General features: G+C 40.9%; 1 protein-coding gene across 1 annotated transcript in view; it reads left to right on the top strand.

Moving 5' to 3' along the window:
- Window positions 1-24,059, top strand: part of TM9SF2 (transmembrane 9 superfamily member 2) — a 179,704-nt gene that overhangs the window by 115,426 nt on the left and 40,219 nt on the right. The window contains exon 11 of the mRNA XM_053707814.1: window positions 15,191-15,310. Within this exon, the coding sequence (XP_053563789.1) occupies window positions 15,191-15,310 (120 nt within the window). The remainder of the gene's footprint in view (window positions 1-15,190; window positions 15,311-24,059) is intronic.

The raw sequence follows: 24,059 nt of genomic DNA, 5'->3' as shown, positions 1-24,059 counted from the left end.
CTGAAGGCTCAGGGTTCGTGGACTCAGGAGGAAGCCCTCCTTCCGATAAACATTCTGGAACTAAGAGCGATATTCAATGCTCTTCAGGCTTGGCCTCAACTAGCTGCGGTCAGGTTCATCAGATTTCAGTCGGACAATATCACGACTGTAGCCTATATCAACCATCAGGGGTGGAACAAGGAGTCCCCTGCCAATGATGGAGGTTTCCAAGATAATTCTATGGGCAGAGGTTCACTCTTGCCATCTCTCAGCTATCCATATCCCAGGAGTAGAGAACTGGGAGGCGGATTTTCTAAGTCGGAAGACTTTTCATCCAGGGGAGTGGGAGCTCCATCCGGAGGTATTTGCCCAGCTGATTCAACTATGGGGCAAACCAGAACTGGATCTGATGGCGTCTCGTCAGAACGCCAAGCTTCCTTGTTACGGATCCAGGTCAAGGGATCTTCAGGCAGCGCTGATAGATGCTCTAGCAGTGCCCTGGTCCTTCAGCCTGGCTTATGTGTTTCCACCATTTCCTTTCCTCCCTCGTCTGATTGCCAAGATCAAGCAGGAGAGAGCTTCTGTGATTTTGATAGCACCTGCGTGGCCACGCAGGACTTGGTATGCAGATCTGGTGGACATATCATCCTTTCCACCATGGACTCTGCCGCTGAGGCAGGACCTTCTACTCCAAGGTCCATTCAAACATCCAAATCTAATTTCTCTGCGTCTGACTGCTTGGAGATTGAACGCTTGATTTCTCCAACATAGGTGTGTCCGGTCCACGGCGTCATCCTTACTTGTGGGATATTCTCTTCCCCAACAGGAAATGACAAAGAGCCCAGCAAAGCTGGTCACATGATCCCTCCTAGGCTCCGCCTTCCCCAGTCATTCTCTTTGCCGTTGCACAGGCAACATCTCCACGGAGATGGCTCAGAGTTTTTTGGTGTTTAAATGTAGTTTTTATTCTTCTATCAAGAGTTTGTTATTTTAAAATAGTGCTGGTATGTACTATTTACTCTGAAACAGAAAAGAGATGAAGATTTCTGTTTGTAAGAGGAAAATGATTTTAGCAACCGTTACTAAAATCGATGGCTGTTTCCACACAGGACTGTTGAGAGGAATTAACTTCAGTTGGGGGAAACAGTGAGCAGACTTTGGCTGCTTGAGGTATGACACATTTCTAACAAGACTTGGTAATGCTGGAAGCTGTCATTTTCCCTATGGGATCCGGTAAGCCATTTTCTTAATTTTCAATATAAGAATAAAAGGGCTTCACAAGGGCTTTAAAGACTGGTAGACATTTTTCTGGGCCAAAACGATTACTTTATAAGCATATTTAATGGTTTATAACTTTGGAGAGTTATTTTAATCTTGGGAATTTTGTTAAAAAAACGGCAGGCACTGTATTGGACACCTTTTTCACTGGGGGCCTTTTCTAGTCATAGGCAGAGCCTCATTTTCGCGCCACTAATGCGCAGTTGTTTTTGAGAAGCAAGGCATGCAGATGCATGTGTGAGGAGCTCAGATCCACTGAAAAAGCTTATTGAAGGCGTCATTTGGTATCGTATTCCCCTCTGGGCTTGGTTGGGTCTCAGCAAAGCAGATACCAGGGACTGTATAGGGGTTAAATGTAAAAACGGCTCCGGTTCCGTTATTTTAAGAGTTAAAGCTTTCAAATTTGGTGTGCAATACTAAATAAATTTTGGTGAATTTTGAACATTTCCTTCATACTTTTGCGTATATTCAGTAAAAAAGTGTGTTCAGTTTAAAATTTAAAGAGACAGTAACGGTTTTATTTTAAAACGTTTTTTGTGCTTTGTTATCAAGTTTATGCCTATTAACATGTCTGAACTATCAGATAGACGATGTTCTGTATGTTCGGAAGCCAAGGTTCCTCTCCATTTAAATATATGTGACACTGATAATAATGTTGCCCAAAATGATTCCTTAAGTGAGGGGAGTAAGCATGGTACTGCATCATCTCCTTCTATGTCTACACCAGTCTTGCCCACTCAGGAGGTCCCTAGTGCATCTAGTGCGCCAATCCTCCTTACTATGCAACAATTAACGGCTGTAATGGATAATTCTATTAAAAACATTTTAGCCAAAATGCCCACTTATCAGCGAAAGCGCGACTGCTCTGTTTTAGATACTGAAGAGCATGAGGACGCTGATGATAATGGTTCTGACATGCCCTTACACCAGTCTGAAGGGGCTAGGGAGGTTTTGTCTGAGGGAGAAATTTCAGATTCAGGAAAAATTTCTCAACAAGCTGAACCTGACGTTATTACATTTAAATTTAAATTGGAACATCTCCGCGCTCTGCTTAAGGAGGTGTTATCTACTCTGGATGATTGTGACAATTTGGTCATTCCAGAGAAATTATGTAAGATGGACAGGTTCCTAGAGGTCCCGGTGCCCCCCGAAGCTTTTCCTATACCCAAGCGGGTGGCGGACATTGTAAATAAAGAATGGGAAAGGCCCGGCATACCTTTTGTCCCTCCCCCTATATTTAAGAAATTATTTCCTATGGTCGACCCCAGGAAGGACTTATGGCAGACAGTCCCCAAGGTCGAGGGGGCGGTTTCTACTCTAAACAAACGCACCACTATCCCTATAGAAGATAGTTGTGCTTTCAAAGATCCTATGGATAAAAAATTAGAGGGTTTGCTTAAAAAGATGTTTGTTCAGCAAGGTTACCTTCTACAACCAATTTCATGCATTGTTCCTGTCACTACAGCAGCGTGTTTCTGGTTCGAGGAACTAGAAAAGTCGCTCAATCAAGCATCTTCTTATGAGGAGGTTATGGACAGAGTTCAAGCACTTAAGTTAGCTAGCTCTTTTACCTTAGACGCCACTTTGCAATTAGCTAGATTAGCGGCGAAAAATTCAGGTTTTGCTATTGTGGCGCGCAGAGCGCTTTGGCTGAAGTCCTGGTCAGCGGATGTGTCCTCCAAGAACAGATTGCTTAACATCCCTTTCAAGGGGAAAACGCTGTTTGGCCCTGACTTGAAAGAGATTATTTCAGACATCACTGGGGGAAAGGGCCACGCCCTTCCTCAGGATAGGTCTTTTAAGGCTAAGAATAAAACAAATTTTCGTCCCTTTCGCAGAAACGGACCAGCCTCAAATAATACATCCTCTAAGCAAGAGGGTAATTCTTCTCAAACCAAGCCAGCCTGGAGACCGATGCAAGGCTGGAACAAAGGTAAGCAGGCCAAGAAGCCCGCTACCGCTACCAAGACAGCATGAGATGCTGGCCCCCGATCCGGGACCGGATCTGGTGGGGGGCAGACTCTCTCTCTTCGCTCAGGCTTGGGCAAGAGATGTTCAGGATCCTTGGGCGCTAGAAATAGTTTCTCAAGGTTATCTCCTGGAATTCAAGGAACTACCCCCAAGGGGAAGGTTCCACAGGTCTCAATTGTCTTCAGACCAAATAAAAAGACAGGCATTCTTACATTGTGTAGAAGACCTGTTAAAAATGGGAGTGATTCATCCTGTTCCATTAGGAGAACAAGGGATGGGGTTTTACTCCACTCTGTTCATAGTTCCCAAAAAAGAGGGAACATTCAGGCCAATTTTGGATCTCAAGATCCTAAACAAATTTCTCAAGGTCCCATCGTTCAAGATGGAAACCATTCTGACAATTCTTCCTACCATCCAGGAAGGTCAATTCATGACCACGGTGGATTTAAAGGATGCGTATCTACATATTCCTATCCACAAGGAACATCATCGGTTCCTAAGATTCGCCTTTCTGGACAAGCATTACCAGTTTGTGGCACTTCCATTCGGACTAGCCACTGCTCCAAGAATTTTCACAAAGGTACTAGGGTCCCTTCTAGCGGTGCTAAGGCCAAGGGGCATTGCAGTAGTACCCTACTTGGACGACATACTGATTCAAGCGTCGTCTCTGCCACAAGCAAAGGCTCATACGGACATTGTCCTAGCCTTTCTCAGATCTCACGGGTGGAAAGTGAACGTAGAAAAAAGTTCTCTATTCCCGTCAACAAGAGTTCCCTTCTTGGGAACAATAATAGATCCTTGGAAATGAAGATTTTTCTGACAGAAGCCAGAAAATCAAAACTTCTAAGCTCTTGTCAAGTACTTCATTCTGTTCTTCTTCCTTCCATAGCGCAGTGCATGGAAGTAATAGGTTTGATGGTTGCGGCAATGGACATAGTTCCTTTTGCGCGAATTCATCTAAGACCATTACAACTGTGCATGCTCAGACAGTGGAATGGGGATTATACAGATTTGTCCCCGACGATCCAAGTAGATCAGAGGACCAGAGATTCACTCCGTTGGTGGCTGACCCTGGACAACCTGTCCCAAGGGATGAGCTTCAGAAGACCAGAGTGGGTCATTGTAACGACCGACGCCAGCCTGGTGGGCTGGGGCGCGGTCTGGAAACACCTGAAAGCTCAGGGTCTATGGTCTCGGGAAGAATCTCTTCTCCCGATAAACATTCTGGAACTGAGAGCGATATTCAATGCTCTCAAGGCTTGGCCTCAACTAGCAAAGGCCAAATTCATAAGGTTTCAATCAGACAACATGACGACTGTTGCATATATCAACCATCAGGGGGGAACAAGGAGTTCCCTGGCGATGGAAGAAGTGACCAAAGTAATTCAATGGGCGGAGCTTCACTCCTGCCACTTGTCTGCAATCCACATCCCAGGAGTGGAAAATTGGGAAGCAGATTTTCTGAGTCGTCAGACATTTCATCCGGGGGAGTGGGAACTCCATCCGGAAATCTTTGCCCAAATAACTCAATTATGGGGCATTCCAGACATGGATCTGATGGCGTCTCGTCAGAACTTCAAGGTTCCTTGCTACGGGTCCAGATCCAGGGATCCCAAGGCGACTCTAGTAGATGCACTAATAGCGCCCTGGACCTTCAACCTAGCTTATGTGTTCCCACCGTTTCCTCTCATTCCCAGGCTGGTAGCCAGGATCAATCAGGAGAGGGCTTCGGTGATCTTGATAGCTCCTGCGTGGCCACGCAGAACTTGGTATGCAGACCTGGTGAATATGTCATCGGCTCCACCATGGAAGCTACCTTTGAGACGGGACCTTCTTGTTCAAGGTCCGTTCGAACACCCGAATCTGGCATCACTCCAACTGACTGCTTGGAGATTGAACGCTTGATTTTATCAAAGCGTGGGTTCTCAGATTCTGTCATTGATACTCTTATTCAGGCTAGAAAGCCTGTAACTAGAAAAATTTACCATAAAGTATGGAAGAAATATATCTGTTGGTGCGAATCGAAAGGATTCCCATGGAACAGGGTAAAAATTCCTAAGATTCTATCCTTTCTACAAGAGGGTTTGGAGAAAGGATTATCTGCAAGTTCTTTGAAGGGACAGATTTCTGCTTTATCTGTTTTACTTCACAAGAAGCTGGCGGCTGTGCCAGATGTTCAGGCTTTTGTTCAGGCTCTGGTTAGAATCAAGCCTGTTTACAAACCTTTGACTCCTCCTTGGAGTCTCAATTTAGTTCTTTCAGTTCTTCAAGGGGTTCCGTTTGAACCCTTACATTCCGTAGATATTAAGTTATTATCTTGGAAAGTTTTGTTTTTGGTTGCAATTTCTTCTGCTAGAAGAGTTTCAGAGTTATCTGCTCTGCAGTGTTCTCCTCCTTATCTGGTGTTCCATGCAGATAAGGTGGTTTTGCGTACTAAACCTGGTTTTCTTCCGAAAGTTGTTTCTAACAAAAATATTAACCAGGAGATAGTTGTGCCTTCTTTGTGTCCGAATCCAGTTTCAAAGAAGGAACGTTTGTTGCACAATTTGGATGTAGTTCGTGCTCTAAAATTCTATTTAGAGGCTACAAAGGATTTCAGACAAACATCTTCCTTGTTTGTTGTTTATTCTGGTAAAAGGAGAGGTCAAAAAGCAACATCAGATTGGCTTATGAGACTGCCGGACGGCAGCCTCCTGAAAGAATCACAGCTCATTCCACTAGGGCTGTGGCTTCCACATGGGCCTTCAAGAACGAGGCTTCTGTTGATCAGATATGTAAGGCAGCGACTTGGTCTTCACTGCACACTTTTACCAAATTTTACAAATTTGATACTTTTGCTTCTTCTGAGGCTATTTTTGGGAGAAAGGTTTTGCAAACCGTGGTGCCTTCCATCTAGGTGACCTGATTTGCTCCCTCCCATCATCCGTGTCCTAAAGCTTTGGTATTAGTTCCCACAAGTAAGGATGACGCCGTGGACCGGACACACCTATGTTGGAGAAAACAGAATTTATGTTTACCTGATAAATTACTTTCTCCAACGGTGTGTCCGGTCCACGGCCCGCCCTGGTTTTTTAATCAGGTCTGATGATTTATTTTCTCTAACTACTGTCACCACGGTATCATACGATTTCTCCTATGCAAATATTCCTCCTTTACGTCGGTCGAATGACTGGGGAAGGCGGAGCCTAGGAGGGATCATGTGACCAGCTTTGCTGGGCTCTTTGCCATTTCCTGTTGGGGAAGAGAATATCCCACAAGTAAGGATGACGCCGTGGACCGGACACACCGTTGGAGAAAGTAATTTATCAGGTAAACATAAATTCTGTTTTTATCAAAACGTGGTTTCTCCGAGTCGTCATTGATACCTTGATTCAGGCTCGTAAGCCTGTCACCAGGAAAATCTATCATAAGATATGGTGTAAATATCTTCTTTGGTTTGAATCCTGGGGTTACTCATGGAGTAAGGTCAGGATTCCTAGGATATTATCTTTTCTCCAAGAGGGATTGGAAAAGGGATTATCAACTAGTTCCTTAAATGGACAGATTTCTGCTCTGTCTATTCTTTTGCACAAGCGTCTGGCAGATGTTCCAGATGTTCAGGCGTTTTGTCAGGCTTTAGTTAGAATCAAGCCTGTGTTTAAACCTGTTGCTCCGCCATGGAGTTAAAATTTAGTTCTTAAAGTTCTTCAAGGGGTTCCGTTTGAACCTTTGCATTCCATAGATATCAAGCTTTTATCTTGGAATGTTCTGTTCTTAGTAGCTATCTCTTCGGCTCGAAGAGTTTCAGAATTATCTGCCTTAGTGTGATTCCCCTTATCTGGTCTTCCATGCAGATAAGTTAGTTTTGCGTACCAAACCTGATTTTCTTCCTAAGGTGGTTTCTAATAAGAATATCAATCAGGAAATTGTTGTTCCGTCACTGTGTCCTAATCCTTCTTCAAAGAAGGATAGTCTGTTACACAATCTTGACGTGGTTCGTGCTTTAAAGTTCTATTTACAAGCTACTAAGGATTTTCGTCAAACATCTGCATTGTTTGTTGTCTACTCTGGAAAGAGGAGAGGCCAAAAGGCTTCGGCAACTTCTCTTTCTTTTTGGCTGAGAAGCATAATCCGTTTAGCTTATGAGACTGCTGGCCAGCAGCCTCCTGAAAGAATTACAGCTCATTCTACTAGAGCGGTAGCTTCCACATGGGCTTTTAAAAATGAGGCCTCTGTTGAACAGATTTGTAAGGCGGCGACTTGGTCTTCGCTTCATACTTTTTCTAAATTTTACAAATTTGATACTTTTGCTTCTTCGGAGGCTATTTTTGGGAGAAAGGTCTTACAGGCAGTGGTGCCTTCCGTTTAAGTTCCTGCCTTGTCCCTCCCTTCATCCGTGTCCTAAAGCTTTGGTATTGGTATCCCACAAGTAACTGATGAACCCGTGGACTGGATAAACCTTACAAGAGAAAACAAAATTTATGCTTACCTGATAAATTTCTTTCTATTGTGGTGTATCCAGTCCACGGCCCGCCCTGTCACTTTAAGTCAGGTGTTTTTATTTTTAAAACTACAGTCACCACTGCACCCTATAGTTTCTCCTTTTTCTTACTTGTCTTCGGTCGAATGACTGGAGGTGGGGGTTAGGGGAGGAGCTATATAGACAGCTCTGCTGTGGGTGTCCTCTTTGCAACTTCCTGTTGGGAAGGAGAATATCCCACAAGTAATGGATGAACCCGTGGACTGGATACACCACAAGAGAGAAATTTATCAGGCAAGCATAAATTTATTTTTTTATTTTCAAACGCCTACATTACATATATACTGTAAGTAAAGCATTAGCCATTAAAAAGTTCTTTACTTACTGTGTAGATGTATGAAAATAAAAACAAATATTTTATTAGATAAATCTCCAGGTATGAGTATATGCCAGAGCAGTGCCACATCTGTTGTTCAGATTGCTTTCATTTCCACCGAGCCTCCCTTTCACCGGAACTTGTTTACTTTAGATTTTATAACCCTGCAGACAGTGGCAATGCAGTCAGATCGCTCCTTTTATCCTGCCCGTAGTGCAAGTTTCTTACTTGCTTGCCTCCAGTCGCCTGTGTGAGCAACCCAACTTGACCACGTGTCTCCACTTTTCTATGCCCCACAGTGCTGCCTCTTCTAACTGCTGTGTGTGCACGGCTCCTCTGCCTAGCTATATGCTAGGTCAGAACATGTCACTCAGTTACCGGTGGTCCAGGACTAGCTCCTTCCATTGTATTCACACAGGCCCCGTCCGACCATAAAAACCGCAGACTCTCGCGGTTTTTAAATCGCAGCAGTTAATCGCGGTTTAAAACCGCATATGCAGTTAATCACCCAGCCCTTCTTGAAATATATACACATGCATTTAATAAGGAAAATCCATGAAGTTTTAAAATCACCAGCCTGTCAGGGAACTGTCTTTGTACAAGGAATTCCATTATAAGTATCAAATCAGCACAGTAACATGTGAAATATCATTGACATAGATCACAGTATGGCATTCTCTCAGATTTGTAATAAGAGACCTGCCTTGTCTGACGTTTGCAGACCTCCTCTGCCACAATTTAATATTTCTTATGATCTAAAATATAAATATACTGGTCTTACCTTATGTAGTGATTAATGAACACCAAGTTAAAGAAAATAATCAAGAAGAAAAAATTTATTGATATAATGCTTTATATAAGGGAATACATTTGGATATGTTTTTGCTTTTTCTGGAGTTTATTTTTACTCTAAATTAATAAAGCTTTTTTTTTTTTTTTTTATGGCTGTGTTTAGACTTAGTGAATCTCCACCGCAAGCACATACATTATCCTGTACAGCAGCCTATCCTTATTTGTTGATTCCTTGTGTTTGTTTTAATATATCACTTAAAATACAAAATAACCCCTGTATAATGGCAAGTGTCGTGTAGATTAGATGACATGTATTTATATTTCTTTCATGTAATTAGCAAGAGTCCATGAGCTAGTGACGTATGGGATATACATTCCTACCAGGAGGGGCAAAGTTTCCCAAACCTTAAAATGCCTATAAATACACCCCTCACCACACCCACAATTCAGTTTTACAAACTTTGCCTCCCATGGAGGTGGTGAAGTAAGTTTGTGCTAGATTCTACGTTGATATGCGCTTCGCAGCAGGCTGAAGCCCGGTTTTCCTCTCAGAGTGCAGTGAATGTCAGAGGGATGTGAAAAGAGTATTGCCTATTTAAAAACCATGGTTTTCCTCTAGGGGATCTATTTCATAGGTTCTCTGTTATCGGTCGTAGAGATTTCTTCTCCTACCTCCCTTTTCAGATCGACGATATACTCTTATATACCATTACCTCTACTGATTCTCGTTTCAGTACTGGTTTGGCTATCTACTATATGTAGATGAGTGTCTTGGGGTAAGTAAGTCTTATTTCTATTTATGACACTCAAAGCTATGGTTGGGCACTTTATATGTAAAGTTCTAAATATGTGTTTAAACTTATATTTGCCATGAGTCAGGATAATCCGTATTACTTCATTCAGACTGTCAGTTTCATTTTTTTGGGAAAATGCATATAAATGTTATTTTTCTTACCTTAAAATTTTCAATTGACTTTTTTTCAAAAATTGCGGGCTGTTAGGCTCGCGGGTGCAGAAAATGCTTCTATTTATTGCGTCATTTTTGGCGCAAGACTTTTTTGGTGCAAAAATTTTGTCATTTCCGGCGTCATAGTTGCGCCGGAAGTTTTCACGTAATTGCGTCATTTTTTGACGTATGCTTATTGCGGTCGTTTTTTTGGCACCAAAAAATATGGGCGTCATTCTTGGCGCCAAAATATGTGGGCGTCATTCTTGGCGCCAAAAATTTGGGCGTCATACTTGGCGCCAGTTTTTTCACATTATTTCAGTCTTACTTTTTAGTTGCTTCTGGTTTTCTAGAGGCTTGTTTCATTTTGAATTTTTTCCCATTCCTGAAACTGCAATTTAAGGAATTTGATAATTTTGCTTTATATGTTGTTTTTTCTTTTACATATTGCAAGATGTCACTACCTGACCCTGGATCAGAATTTACTTCTGGAAAAGCGCTGCCTCATGTCGGTTCTACCAAAGCTAAGTGCATTTGTTGTAAACTTTTGGTAACTGTTCCTCCGGCTGTAGTTTGTGTTAGTTCTCATGATAAACTATTAAACGCAGATAGCATTTCCATTAGTAATAATCCATTACCTGTTGTTCCTTCAACATCTAATGTTCAGGATGTTCCTGTTAATGTAAGAGAATTTGTTTCTAATTCTATTCGGAAGGCTCTGTCTGTTATTCCTCCTTCTAGTAAACTTAAGAGGTCTTTTAAAACTTCACATATTTCAGATGATTTTTTAAATGACCGCCATCATTCTGACTTATCTATTTCTGATGAGGATCTATCTGGTTCAGAAGATTCTACCTCAGATATTGACACTGATAAATCTTCATATTTGTTTAAGATGGAGTTTATTCGTTCTTTACTTAAAGAAGTGTTGATTGCATTAGATATGGAGGAGTCTAGTCCTCTTGATATTAAAACTAATAAGCGTTTAAATTCAGTTTTTAAACCTCATGTAGTTATTCCAGAAGTTTTTCCAGTTCCTGATGCCATTTCAGAAGTAATTTCTAGGGAATGGAATAGTCTGGGGTACTTCATTTACTCCATCTCCAAGGTTTAAGAAATTGTACCCTTTGCCATCTGATAGATTAGAGTTTTGGGAGAAAAACCCCAAAGTTGATGGGGCTATCTCTACTCTTGCTAAACGTACTACTATTCCTACGGCAGATAGTACTTCTTTTAAAGATCCTTTAGATAGGAAGCTTGAATCCTTTCTAAGGAAGGCTTATTTATGTTCAGGTAATCTTCTTAGACCTGCTATTTCTTTGGCTGATGTTGCTGCAGCTTCAACTTTCTGGTTGGAGGCTTTAGTGCAACAAGTGTCAGACCATATTGCTTATAGCATTGTTAAACACCTTCAACATGCTAATCACTTTATTTGTGATGCCATTTTCGACATCATTAGAATTGATGTCGGCTATATGTCTTTAGCTATTTTAGCCAGAAGAGCTTTATGGCTTAAGTCTTGGAATGCAGATATGACTTCTAAGTCAACTTTGCTTTCTCTTTATTTCCAAGGTAAATTATTTGGTTCTCAGTTAGACTCAATAATTTCAACTGTTACTGGGGGGAAAGGAGCCTTTTTACCTCATGATTAAAAATCTAAAGGTAAATATAGGGCTACTAATCGTTTTTGTTCCTTTCGTCAGAATAAGGAACAAAAGCCTGACCCTTCCTCTAAAGGAACAGTTTCCGTTTGGAAACCTTCTCCAGTCTGGAATAAATCCAAGCCTTTTAGAAAGTCAAAACCAGCTCCCAAGTCCGCATGAAGGTGCGGCCCTCATTCCAGCACAGCTGGTAGGGGGCAGGTTACGATTTTTCAAAAATGTTTGGATCAATTCGATTCAAAGTCTTTGGATTCAGAACATTGTTTCACAAGGGTACAGAATAGGTTTCAAGGTAAGACCGCCTGTGAGAAGATTCTTTCTTTCACGCATTCCAGTAAACGCTCAAGCGTTTCTGAAATGTATTTCAGATCTGGAGTCAGCTGGGGTAATTGTGCCAGTTCTGGAACAGGGCCTGGGGTTTTATTCAAATCTGTTCATTGTTCCAAAGAAAGAGAATTCTTTCAGACCAGTTCTGGATCTAAAAATATTGAATCATTATGTAAGGATACCAACATTCAAGATGGTGACTATAAGGACTATTCTGCCTTTTGTTCAGTAAGGGCATTATATGTCCACAATAGACTTACAGGATGCATATCTTCATATTCCAATTCATCCGAATCATTATCAGTTCCTGAGATTCTCTTTTCTAGACAAGCATTACCAGTTTGTTGTTCTACCTTTTGGCCTAGCAACAGCTCCAAGGATCTTTTCGAAGGTTCTCGGTGCCCTTCTTTCTGTAATCAGGGAGCAGGGTATTGCGGCATTTCCTTATTTGGACGATATCTTGGTACTTGCTCAGTCTTTACATTCTGCAGAATCTCACACGAATCAACTTGTGTTGTTTCTTCAAAGACATGGTTGGAGGATCAATTTACCAAAGAGTTCCTTGATTCCTCAGACAAGGGTAACCTTTTTGGGTTTCCAAATAGATTCAGTCTCCATGACTTTGTCTCTAACAGAAAAGAGACGTCTGAAATTGGTTTCAGCTTGTCAAAACCTTCAGTCTCGATCTTTCCCTTCGGTAGCTTTGTGAATGGAAATTTTAGGTCTCATGACTGCTGCATCGGACGCAATCCCTTTTGCTCGTTTTCACATGAGACCTCTCCAGCTTTGTATGCTGAACCAATGGTGCAGGGATTATACAAAGATATCACAATTAATATCCTTAAATCCCAATGTTCAATCTTTTCTGACTTGGTGGTTGGATCACCATCATTTAGTTCAAGGGGCCTCTTTTGTTCGTCCAACCTGGACTGTGATCTCAACAGATGCGAGTCTTTCAGGTTAGGGAGCTGTATGGGGATCTCTGACAGCGCAGGGGGTTTGGGAATCTCAGGAGGCGAGATTACCAATCAACATTTTGGAACTCCGTGCGATTTTCAGAGCTCTTCAGTTCTGGCCTCTTCTGAAGAGAGAATCATTTATTTGTTTTCAGACAGACAATGTCACAACCGTGGCATATGTCAATCATCAAGGGGGGACTCACAGTCCTCAGGCTATGAAAGAAGTATCTCGGATACTTGTATGGGCAGAATCCAGCTCCTGTCTAATTTCTGCGGTTCACATCTTAGGTATAGTCAATTGGGAAGCGGATTATCTCAGTCGCCAGATGTTACATCCGGGCGAATGGTCTCTTCACCCAGAGGTATTTCTTCAGATTGTTCAAATCTGGGGGCTTCCAGAAATAGATCTGATGGCCTCTCATCTAAACAAGAAACTTCCCAGGTATCTGTCCAGATCCAGGGATCCTCAGGCGGAAGCGGTGGACACGTTGTCACTTCCTTGGAATTATCAACCTGCTTATATCTTTCCGCCTCTAGTTCTTCTTCCAAGAGGTTTTGGTATGCGGATCTCGTTAAGATGGCAAGTTGCCAACCTTGGACACATCTGTTAAGGCCAGACCTTCTGTCTCAAGGCATATTTTTCCATCAGGATTTAAAATCATTAAATTTGAAGGTATGGAGATTGAACGCTTAATACTTAGTCATAGAGGTTTCTCTGACTCAGTGATTAATACTATGTTACAGGCTCGTAAATCTGTGTCTAGAAAGATCTATTACCGAGTCTGGAAGACTTACATTTCTTGGTGTTCTTCACATAAATTCTCTTGGCATTCTTTTAGAATTCCTAGATTTTTACAATTTCTTCAAGATGGTTTGGATAAGGGTTTGTCTGCAAGTTCCTTGAAAGGACAAATCTCTGCTCTTTCGGTTCTTTTTTCACAGAAAGATTGCTAATCATCCTGATATTCATTGTTTTGTACAGGCTTTGGTTCGCATCAAGCCTGTCATTAAGTCAATCTCTCCTCCTTGGAGTCTTAATTTGGTTCTGAGGGCTTTACAGGCTCCTCCGTTTGAACCTATGCATTCTCTGGATATTAAATTACTTTCCTGGAAAATTTTGTTCCTTTTGGCCATCTCTTCTGCTAGAAGAGTTTCTGAGTTATCTGCTCTTTCTTGTGAATCTCCTTTTCTGATTTTTCATCAGGATAAGGCGGTGTTGTGGACTTCATTTAATTTTTTACCTAAAGTTGTGAAATCTAACAACATTAGTAGAGAAATTGTTGTCCCTTCATTGTGTCCTAATCCTAAGAATTCTCTGGAGAGATCTTTACATTTTTTGGATGTAGTAAGAGCTTTGAAATATTATGTTGAAGCTACTAAAGATTTCAGAAAGATTTCTAGTCTATTTGTTATCTTTTCTGGTTCTAGGAAAGGCCAGAAGGCTTCTGCCATTTCTTTGGTGTCTTGGTTAAAGTCTTTGATTCATCATGCTTATGTAGAGTCGGGTAAATCCCTGCCTCAAAGGATTACGGCTCATTCTACTAGGTCAGTTTCTACTTCCTGGGCTTTTAGGAATGAAGCTTCTGTTGATCAGATTTGCAAAGCAGCAACTTGGTCTTCTTTGCATACTTTTACTAAATTCTACCATTTTGATGTTTTCTCTTCTTCTGAAGCAGTTTTTGGTAGAAAAGTACTTCAGGCAGCTGTTTCAGTTTGATTCTTCTGCTGATAATTTCAGTTTTTTTCATTATAAGATTAAAACTTTTTGATTTGGGTTGTGCATTATTTTTTCAGCGGAATTGGCTGTCTTTATTTTATCCCTCCCTCTCTAGTGACCCTTGCGTGGAAGTTCCACATCTTGGCTATCTGCTATCCCATACGTCACTAGCTCATGGACTCTTGCTAATTACATGAAAGAAAACATAATTTATGTAAGAACTTACCTGATAAATCTTTCATATTAGCAAGAGTCCATGAGGCCCACCCTTTTTGTGGTGGTTATGATTTTTTTGTATAAAGCACAATTATTCCAATTCCTTATTTTTGATGCTTTCGCTCCTTTCTTATCACCCCACTTCTTGGCTATTTGTTAAACTGAATTGTGGGTGTGGTGAGGGGTGTATTTATAGGCATTTTAAGGTTTGGGAAACTTTGCCCCTCCTGGTAGGAATGTATATCCCATACGTCGCTAGCTCATGGACTCTTGCTAATATGAAAGAAATAAATTTATCAAGTAAGTTCTTACATAAATTATGTTTTTGTTTTACATGGAAAGTTTATTCTATAATGTATAATGATTTATCAACTACGGAAACTTGCTTTATTATTTGGTTCTGTTATTATTCACATTCCATATGTAGTTCTGTACATTTTTAATTTTAAAGATTCCAAAAATCTGTATGTAACAGAATAATAACCATCTTCTATTTTCTGTCTTTGTAGTTTTTGCATGCCTAGGATTTTTGTCTCCTGCCAACAGAGGAGCTCTAATGACCTGTGCTGTTGTTCTGTGGGTATTACTTGGAACGCCAGCAGGTTTTGTTGCTTCCAGATTTTACAAATGTAAGTAAACATTCAGTCTGTTTAATATATTTTCACTTGTTTTTGGTTTAAAATCTAGTCTTCTTGTTTATTATTCTCCATCTGATGGGACATGTCTGGATAATAGATTGCTTTGTTTTGACTGGGTACACATCTTGTATCTTGGGCACAACACTAAAGAGCTTCCCCAAAGCCAAACTCCCAGACCTCAACTTCATTTTCTTGCACTCCAAATTATAAAAATATTTGATTTGTCATCCTCCTGGAGGTCCCTCTTCCGATCTGGATCCTGGGAACCCCCTGCACTGCAGCAAGGGAAGGAGACTGCCATCTTCTTCCCTGTTGCTGATTGAGGGCAGAACTCCTGGGGAAGTCACCACGTGTTTGAATACATCACTATGGGGGAAAAAACATTCCTGCATCTGGGAATTAATCTGCACTTTTGTGCCCCCATTCACTTCCCTCATAAAACATAATCAAATAAACCTACGTTTAGAATGATGGGATCCCTATCCTTCCAATGAATATTATACCCTGTCATTAGTAGATGAACAGCATTAACTTGTCATTTGCCTACCTAATGCATTTTCTTTATTGAGGACAGAGGCCCCTATTCCCTATAGACGGCATACAACACAAAAAAATACCACTTATGTATAAGAGGGAATTACTCATTTCTAATGCTCCTTTGTAAAGTAGGTGATTTGCCTTAGAAATTGCAATCACCTTTCATTGCCTTTTTAGTGCTCTGGGCTTTAAAATGGTATCCCAAAATAAGCTCTAAATAGTGCAAGTTACTTCTGTTTTGTAAGAGAAGAGGCCATTCTTTCAGAGGAGGGGTTACATGCCAAGGTGATTATTATTATTAGGTATTTGTAGAGCGCCTACAGATTCCGCTGCGCAATAAACATAGGCGAAATACAAGGTAACATTTATAGGGATCAAATGGGTAGAGGGCCCTGCCGAGAGTTGCACTGTTGTAGTCGGCTCTTATGAAGGCTATCTACAAACAGCTGGGCTTATAGGCTTACATTCTAAGGGGTTCAAGGGGAAAGCAATGGAGTTAGGAAAGGTTAGTGTAGGTTGTATTCATCCCTGAATAGTAGTGTCTTTAGGGAGCGCTTGAAGCTGTTAAAACTAGGGTAGAGTCTTGTGGAGCGAGGCAGTGAGTTCCACAAGATGGGAGCCAGTCTGGAGAAGTCCTGTAAACAGGAATGTGAACAAGAGAGGAGGAGAGTAGGAGATCATGAGCAGAGCAAAGGAGACGGGAGGGGGAGTATCTGGAGACAAGGTCTGAAATGTAGGGGGGAGCAGTGCAGTTGAGGGCTTTGTATGTCAGAGTGAGGATTTTGTCTTTAATCTTGGAGGCAAGTGGAAGCAAGTTGAAGGGATTGGCAGAGAGGTGCAGCAGATGAAGAGCGACGTGTAAGGAAGATGAGCCTGTCAGATCCATTCATTATGGATTGTAAAGGAGCTAGGCGGTAGCTTGGTAGACAAGAGAGGACGGAGTTGCAATAGTCGAGGCGAGAAAGGATGAGAGAGTGGATTAAAATCTTAGAGTTGTTTCTTGTGTAAGGAAATGTCTAATTTTAGAGATGTTTTTAAGGTGGAAGCGGCAGGCTTTAGCCAAAGACTGAATGTTAGGAGTGAAAGAAAGGGCTGAGTCAAGTGTGAACTCAAGACATCGAGCATGCAGGGTAGGGGTATTGATGGAATTATCAACAGCTGATAACCATGGCAACAGTGATCTCAGAACCAAAGGCCTATGGAACAACATTGTGGAGATCCCCTATGTTGCTCCCACCATTCTTAAACAAACTTGGTACCCAGTATTTGAATAAGACCCTTCATTTGAAAAGCCCTTTCCGTTCAAGTAAGGGGTTTCATGTCCGTATAACTGTTGAGTGGAAAAAAAATTACCCAGCACCAACCGCTAGATTTATTTTGTGGTGTTGATGTATCAGTCTTAGATCCATGTTGACAAATATTAAACAATAAGGAATCATAATAAATGAGAGAACTGGGTTAGTGTAAAAATTATAATTGTAAAGTTTAGTGCAACTATTTTAGTGTGTTTTTGGAGTATGACATCTTAGACCTACTAATTTCCTGCATAAATTGCAAAATAGTGCAAAGTGACAGAAATATGAATTGTATATTCTGTGTTTAAATTATTGTTTATGAACAATATAGGTATACAATCCTGGAAAGGTGTATAGATACTAAAAATTAGACCATTAATAGATGTTTAAAATATGTAGGAAATATAGACTCCTATGTGGCTATTTACCATGTAGACTTTTTGTTGCTTATTATTATTTCTTTCATATTGTGGTGGTTTTCCATGTTAGGGTATTGCTTAAGGGAAAACAGTATTTCTTTCATGTAATTAGCAAGAGTCCATGAGCTAGTGACGTATGGGATATACATTCCTTCCAGGAGGGGCAAAGGTTCCCAAACCTCAAAATGCCTATAAATACACCCCCCACCACACCCACAAATCAGTTTTACAAACTTTGCCTCCTATGGAGGTGGTGAAGTAAGTTTGTGCTAGATTCTACGTTGATATGCGCTCCGCAACAGGTTGGAGCCCGGTTTTTCTCTCAGCGTGCAGTGAATGTCAGAGGGATGTGAGGAGAGTATTGCCTATTTGAATACAATGATCTCCTTCTACGGGGTCTATTTCATAGGTTCTCTGTTATCGGTCGTAGAGATTCATCTCTTACCTCCCTTTTCAGATCGACGATATACTCTTATATATATATACCATTACCTCTGCTGATTTTCGTTTCAGTACTGGTTTGGCTTTCTACAACATGTAGACGAGTGTCCTGGGGTAAGTAAGTCTTATTTTCTGTGACACTCTAAGCTATGGTTGGGCGCTTTTTTTATAAAGTTCTAAATATATGTATTCAAACATTTATTTGCCTTGACTCAGGATGTTCAACATTCCTTATTTTCAGACAGTCTGTTTCATATTTGGGATAATGCATTTGAATCAATCATTTTTTCTTACCTTAAAAAATTTGACTTTTTCCCTGTGGGCTGTTAGGCTCGCGGGGGCTGAAAATGCTTCATTTTATTGCGTCATTCTTGGCGCAGACTTTTTTGGCGCAAAAAATCTTTTCTGTTTCCGGCGTCATACGCGCCGCCGGAAGTTGCGTCATTTTTTGAAGTTCTTTTGCGCCAAAAATGTCGGCGTTCCGGATGTGGCGTCATTTTTGGCGCCAAAAGCATTTAGGCGCCAAATAATGTGGGCGTCTTTTTTGGCGCTAAAAAAATATGGGCGTCGCTTTTGTCTCCACATTATTTAAGTCTCATTTTTCATTGCTTCTGGTTGCTAGAAGCTTGTTCTTTGGCATTTTTTCCCATTCCTGAAACTGTCATTTAAGGAATTTGATCAATTTTTTTTTTTTTTTTTTTTTTTAAACAATTTTATTGAGGTTTAATACATACAATAATCATTAAGCAATAATTTGCATGACATGTAAACACCAGAAAAAGAGATCATATCAATGACTAAGGTTTAGAAATGTAAATAAGAAAATAATTATAACCTCATGTTTTCCGTTATAGTAGGTTCCCCTTGGGATATAATAGAATATACAAAGTATAACGTTTACCCTCAAAGGAATATAGAGGCCACTCTTGGACCCCCTAAAATATTAGTATAGCATAGTGGAGGGCACTGGGGAGGAGGGAAGATAATAAAATGGGCCACTCTTGGGCCCAAAATGTGATTTAGAATGGTAATTAACCAACACTGAAGTATGGCGAGCTACTAAAACAGGTACCAGTTGTTATCAAGCCAGAAATAAGGATAGAGCCTGATAATATGTTCTTGACTATTAGTAGATGAAAGAAAAGAGTATGTGGGGATATCAGCACAGGGCTATTAGGAATATGCAAATCTTATGTCTCGTAAAGGCTAGGTAAATATTGTTTTACTAGCAAAGCTTATAATTAAAACTACATTGTCCTGTATTGGAAGGTCTGGCCCCTAGTGCGGGAGCTCTACTGGGGGGAGCTCTGTAACATAAGAAAAATAGTTAAAAATTAATTTCCTCTCCCCCACAAGGGTACATTTGTGTCAAATATCCTAGCCGTGGCTGCTAAAATGTACTTTTATGAGCAATATTGGGCCACATTTCTAGGGTGAGTGGGTAAGCAGGCTAGTGTAAAAATAAAGTCATGTACATTGGAGTCAAACGTTAGTAATAGACACTCATAGGTATGTTATAAGATACTGGAGTTAGGTAATATGACTAAAAATTAACACAGCTCTGCTTGGAGTATCAAATAGCTGCATGCAAATTGTATATAGCCCAGCTAATAGTAAAAGTGCTAGCGGTAAGAATATAAACAACACATCTGGATAATATAAACATAAGCACCAGACAGGAAATTGAAAGTTTGCAGAAAATAATATATATATATATATATATATATACATAAACTTTAACTGGAGCCGTCTGACTCGTGTCCCTTATGAAGATAGCAAAAATTTAAGTATACATAGTCCAACTAGAAAAAATAAGAAGAAAAAGCAGCCCCCGAGGTATGACTAAAGGGACTGACAGAATGTGTATGTCTGGTCCGCCAGGGTCCCAATTCAGGGTCGGCAGAGCTATATTGGAATGGGCATCTGGTGAGAAAGGTGTTTGCAGGATCAGCACTGTTCGTTGGCCTGGGCAGAATCACCTGCTAGGGACCCCTTAGTAATGTATATGGCAAAGAGCTGCGGCGACACAAGAGTTAACCATTTGTCACTTGCCTCCATTTCAGCCGTGAAGTGTATGGCTTGCGTCTGCAAAGACAAAGCATTTCGGCGATCACCTCCCGGTGAGATCATAACCACAGCCTCTGTTGCAGGATACCCCTCACAAAAAGCAGGCCTCAGTTCAGGTATCTTCAGAGCACCCAATGTCGCCTTCCACTCACGCCGCTCCAGACACATCTCGCTGGCAACACTAGGGCAGTATGTACTGAGGGCTTTTGCTAGGCATGAGGATATAGCGGAATCTGCACTTGCCGCTTCAGTTACAGTAAGCTGCTGCTTGAAGACTCGCAGAGTTGTCCTGCTCGTGGCCGGGACGTCGTCCAGGCATTCATCCACCGCTGGAGGGCTTTTCTCAGGTATGCTTAAGTGCGGCGCTACCGCGGCCAGGGCAGAGGGTGTCAGATTCAATGCACTCAGAACAGGCTGTGGGAGAGGTGCAGCATTGTCCATTTTCCTCATAAAGTTGCCCATTGTGCTTTCTATGTCAGTCCAGCACGGCTGTTCAGGCATATTGCTGGTTTGATTTAGTATAGAGGCGGTAAAAGTAGTGTCGTCTGCCAGGAGTTCAATTTTCTCCTTACCGCTTCCTCTCTGAATGGAGTGTCCAGGGACGTAATCTATGCTGCAGCCCTGCAAAGGCAGTTTGGCTGTGATCTTGCGGTCCCATAAGATTAAGGCCAGGTCATGTTCCAATTCCTCAAAGTATTCGGCAATCGCTTGAGTTATAGAAGCTTCCCACCTATCAACCGCTTCCATATTAGTAGTGTCCTGTATTGCGATCGTAAAAAGTTGTAGCTTGTTACCAGTAAATAGGCGACTCACTATTTTCAAGTAGCTCTTGAAATGATCAGAGAATTGTAGTTGGTTCCTGTGTCAGGATGAAAGGTATTACAGTGTTCTGCGGAATCTCACTGTATCTTAACGACGGACGCACCAGATCCCTGCCGGGGGTTGAGTTATAGGCCGCAGCCCCTGTGTTATTCCAGTAGATTAAATGGAGCTCCAGAACTGCAAAATAATGGTATCCCTCGATAGGGTTCACTCTGCTGTACAAATTAAGGGAGTAAATGATACTTGATGGAGCATCAATATGGGTTTTGCAAGCAGATTGATGTGAAGAGTTGGAGCAGCAAACAATCTAGCGACCTGTCATGGCCGCCGCCCGGAACTTCCCCCAATTTGATCAATTTTGCTTTATATGTTGTTTTTTCTCTTACATATTGCAAGATGTCTCATGTTGCATCTGAGTCAGAAGATACTTCAGGAAAATCGCTGCCTGGTGCTGGAACTACCAAAGCTAAGTGTATCTGCTGTAAACTTTTGGTAGCTGTTCCTCCAGCTGTTGTTTGTATTAAATGTCATGACAAACTTGTTAATGCAGAAAATATTTCCTTTAGTAAAATACCATTACCTGTTGCAGTTCCATCAACATCTAATGTTCAGAGTGTTCCTGATAACATAAGAGATTTTGTTTCTGAATCTATTAAGAAGGCTATGTCTGTTATTCCTCCTTCTAGTAAACATAAAAAGTCTTTTAAAACTAATCTTTATCCAGATGAATTTTTAAATGAACATCATCATTCTGATTCTAATGATTCTTCTGGTTCAGAGGATTCTGTTTCAGAGGTTGATGCTGATAAATCTTCATATTTATTTAAAATGGAATTTATTCGTTCTTTACTTAAAGAAGTCCTAATTGCATTAGAAATTGAGGATTCTGGTCCTCTTGATACTAAATCTAAACGTTTAGACAAGGTCTTTAAATCTCCTGTAGTTATTCCAGAAGTTTTTCCTGTTCCTGGTGCTATTTCTGAAGTAATTTCCAGGGAATGGAATAATTTGGGTAATTCATTTACTCCTTCTAAACGTTTTAAGCAATTATATCCTGTGCCGTCTGACAGATTAGAGTTTTGGGACAAAATCCCTAAAGTTGATGGGGCTATCTCTACCCTTGCTAAACGTACTACTATTCCTACAGCAGATGGTACTTCCTTTAAGGATCCTTTAGATAGGAAAATTGAATCCTTTCTAAGAAAAGCTTATTTGTGTTCAGGTAATCTTCTTAGACCTGCTATATCTTTGGCGGATGTTGCTGCAGCTTCAACTTTTTGGTTGGAAACTTTAGCGCAACAAGTAACAGATCATGATTCTCATAACATTATTATTCTTCTTCAACATGCTAATAATTTTATCTGTGATGCCATTTTTGATATTATCAGAGTTGATGTCAGGTTTATGTCTCTAGCTATTTTAGCTAGAAGAGCTTTATGGCTTAAAACTTGGAATGCTGATATGTCTTCTAAATCAACTCTACTTTCCCTTTCTTTCCAGGGTAATAAATTATTTGGTTCTCAGTTGGATTCTATTATCTCAACTGTTACTGGTGGGAAAGGAACTTTTTTACCACAGGATAAAAAATCTAAGGGTAAAAACAGGGCTAATAACCTTTTTCGTTTCAACAAAGAACAAAAGCCTGATCCTTCATCCTCAGGAGCAGTTTCAGTTTGGAAACCATCTCCAGTCTGGAATAAATCCAAGCCTTCTAGAAAAGCAAAGCCAGCTTCTAAGTCCACATGAAGGTGCGGCCCTCATTCCAGCTCAGCTGGTAGGGGGCAGATTACGTTTTTTCAAAGAAATTTGGATCAATTCTGTTCACAATCTTTGGATTCAGAACATTATTTCAGAAGGGTACAGAATTGGTTTCAAGATAAGACCTCCTGCAAAGAGATTTTTTCTTTCCCGTGTCCCAGTAATCCCAGCAAAAGCTCAAGCATTTCTGAAATGTGTTTCAGATCTAGAGTTGGCTGGAGTAATTATGCCAGTTCCAGTTCTGGAACAGGGGCTGGGGTTTTATTCGAATCTCTTCATTGTACCAAAGAAGGAGAATTCCTTCAGACCAGTTCTGGATCTAAAAATATTGAATCGTTATGTAAGGATACCAACATTCAAAATGGTAACTGTAAGGACTATCCTGCCTTTTGTTCAGCAAGGGCATTATATGTCTACAATAGATTTACAGGATGGATATCTGCATATTCCGATTCATCCAGCTCACTATCAGTTTCTGAGATTCTCTTTCCTAGACAAGCATTACCAGTTTGTGGCTCTGCCGTTTGGCCTAGCAACAGCTCCAAGAATTTTTACAAAGGTTCTCGGTGTCCTTCTATCTGTAATCAGAGAACAGGGTATTGTGGTATTTCCTTATTTGGACGATATCTTGGTACTTGCTCAGTCTTCACATTTAGCAGAATTTCATATGAATCGACTTTTGTTGTTTCTTCAAAATCATGGTTGGAGAATCAATTCACTAAAAAGTTCATTGATTCCTCAGACAAGGGTAACCTTTTTGGGTTTCCAGATAGATTCAGTGTCCATGACTCTGTCTTTGACAGACAAGAGACGTCTAAAATTGATTTCAACAAAGATATCTCAATTAATATCTTTAAAACCGATTGCACGACACTCTCTGACGTGGTGGACAGATCACCATCGTTTAGTTCAGGGGGCTTCTTTTGTTCTTCCGACCTGGACTGTAATTTCAACAAATGCAAGTCTTACAGGTTGGGGAGCTGTGTGGGGGTCTCTGACAGCACAAGGGGTTTGGGAATCTCAGGAGGTGAGATTACCGATCAATATTTTGGAACTCCGTGCAATTTTCAGAGCTCTTCAGTCTTGGCCTCTTCTGAAGAGAGAATCGTTCATTTGTTTTCAGACAGACAATGTCACAACTGTGGCATACATCAATCATCAAGGAGGGACTCACAGTCCTCTGGCTATGAAAGAAGTATCTCGAATTCTGGTTTGGGCGGAATCCAGCTCCTGTCTAATCTCTGCGGTTCATATTCCAGGAATAGACAATTGGGAAGCGGATTATCTCAGTCGCCAAACGTTGCATCCGGGCGAATGGTCTCTTCACCCAGAGGTATTTCTTCAGATTGTTCAAATGTGGGAACTTCCAGAAATAGATCTGATGGCTTCTCATCTAAACAA

The sequence above is a fragment of the Bombina bombina genome, chromosome 3, assembly GCF_027579735.1.
Source record: "Bombina bombina isolate aBomBom1 chromosome 3, aBomBom1.pri, whole genome shotgun sequence".
Classification (NCBI taxonomy): Eukaryota; Metazoa; Chordata; class Amphibia; order Anura; family Bombinatoridae; genus Bombina; species Bombina bombina.
The sequence above is the reverse complement of the archived record's forward strand: the minus strand, read 5'-3'. Positions and strand labels throughout refer to the sequence as shown.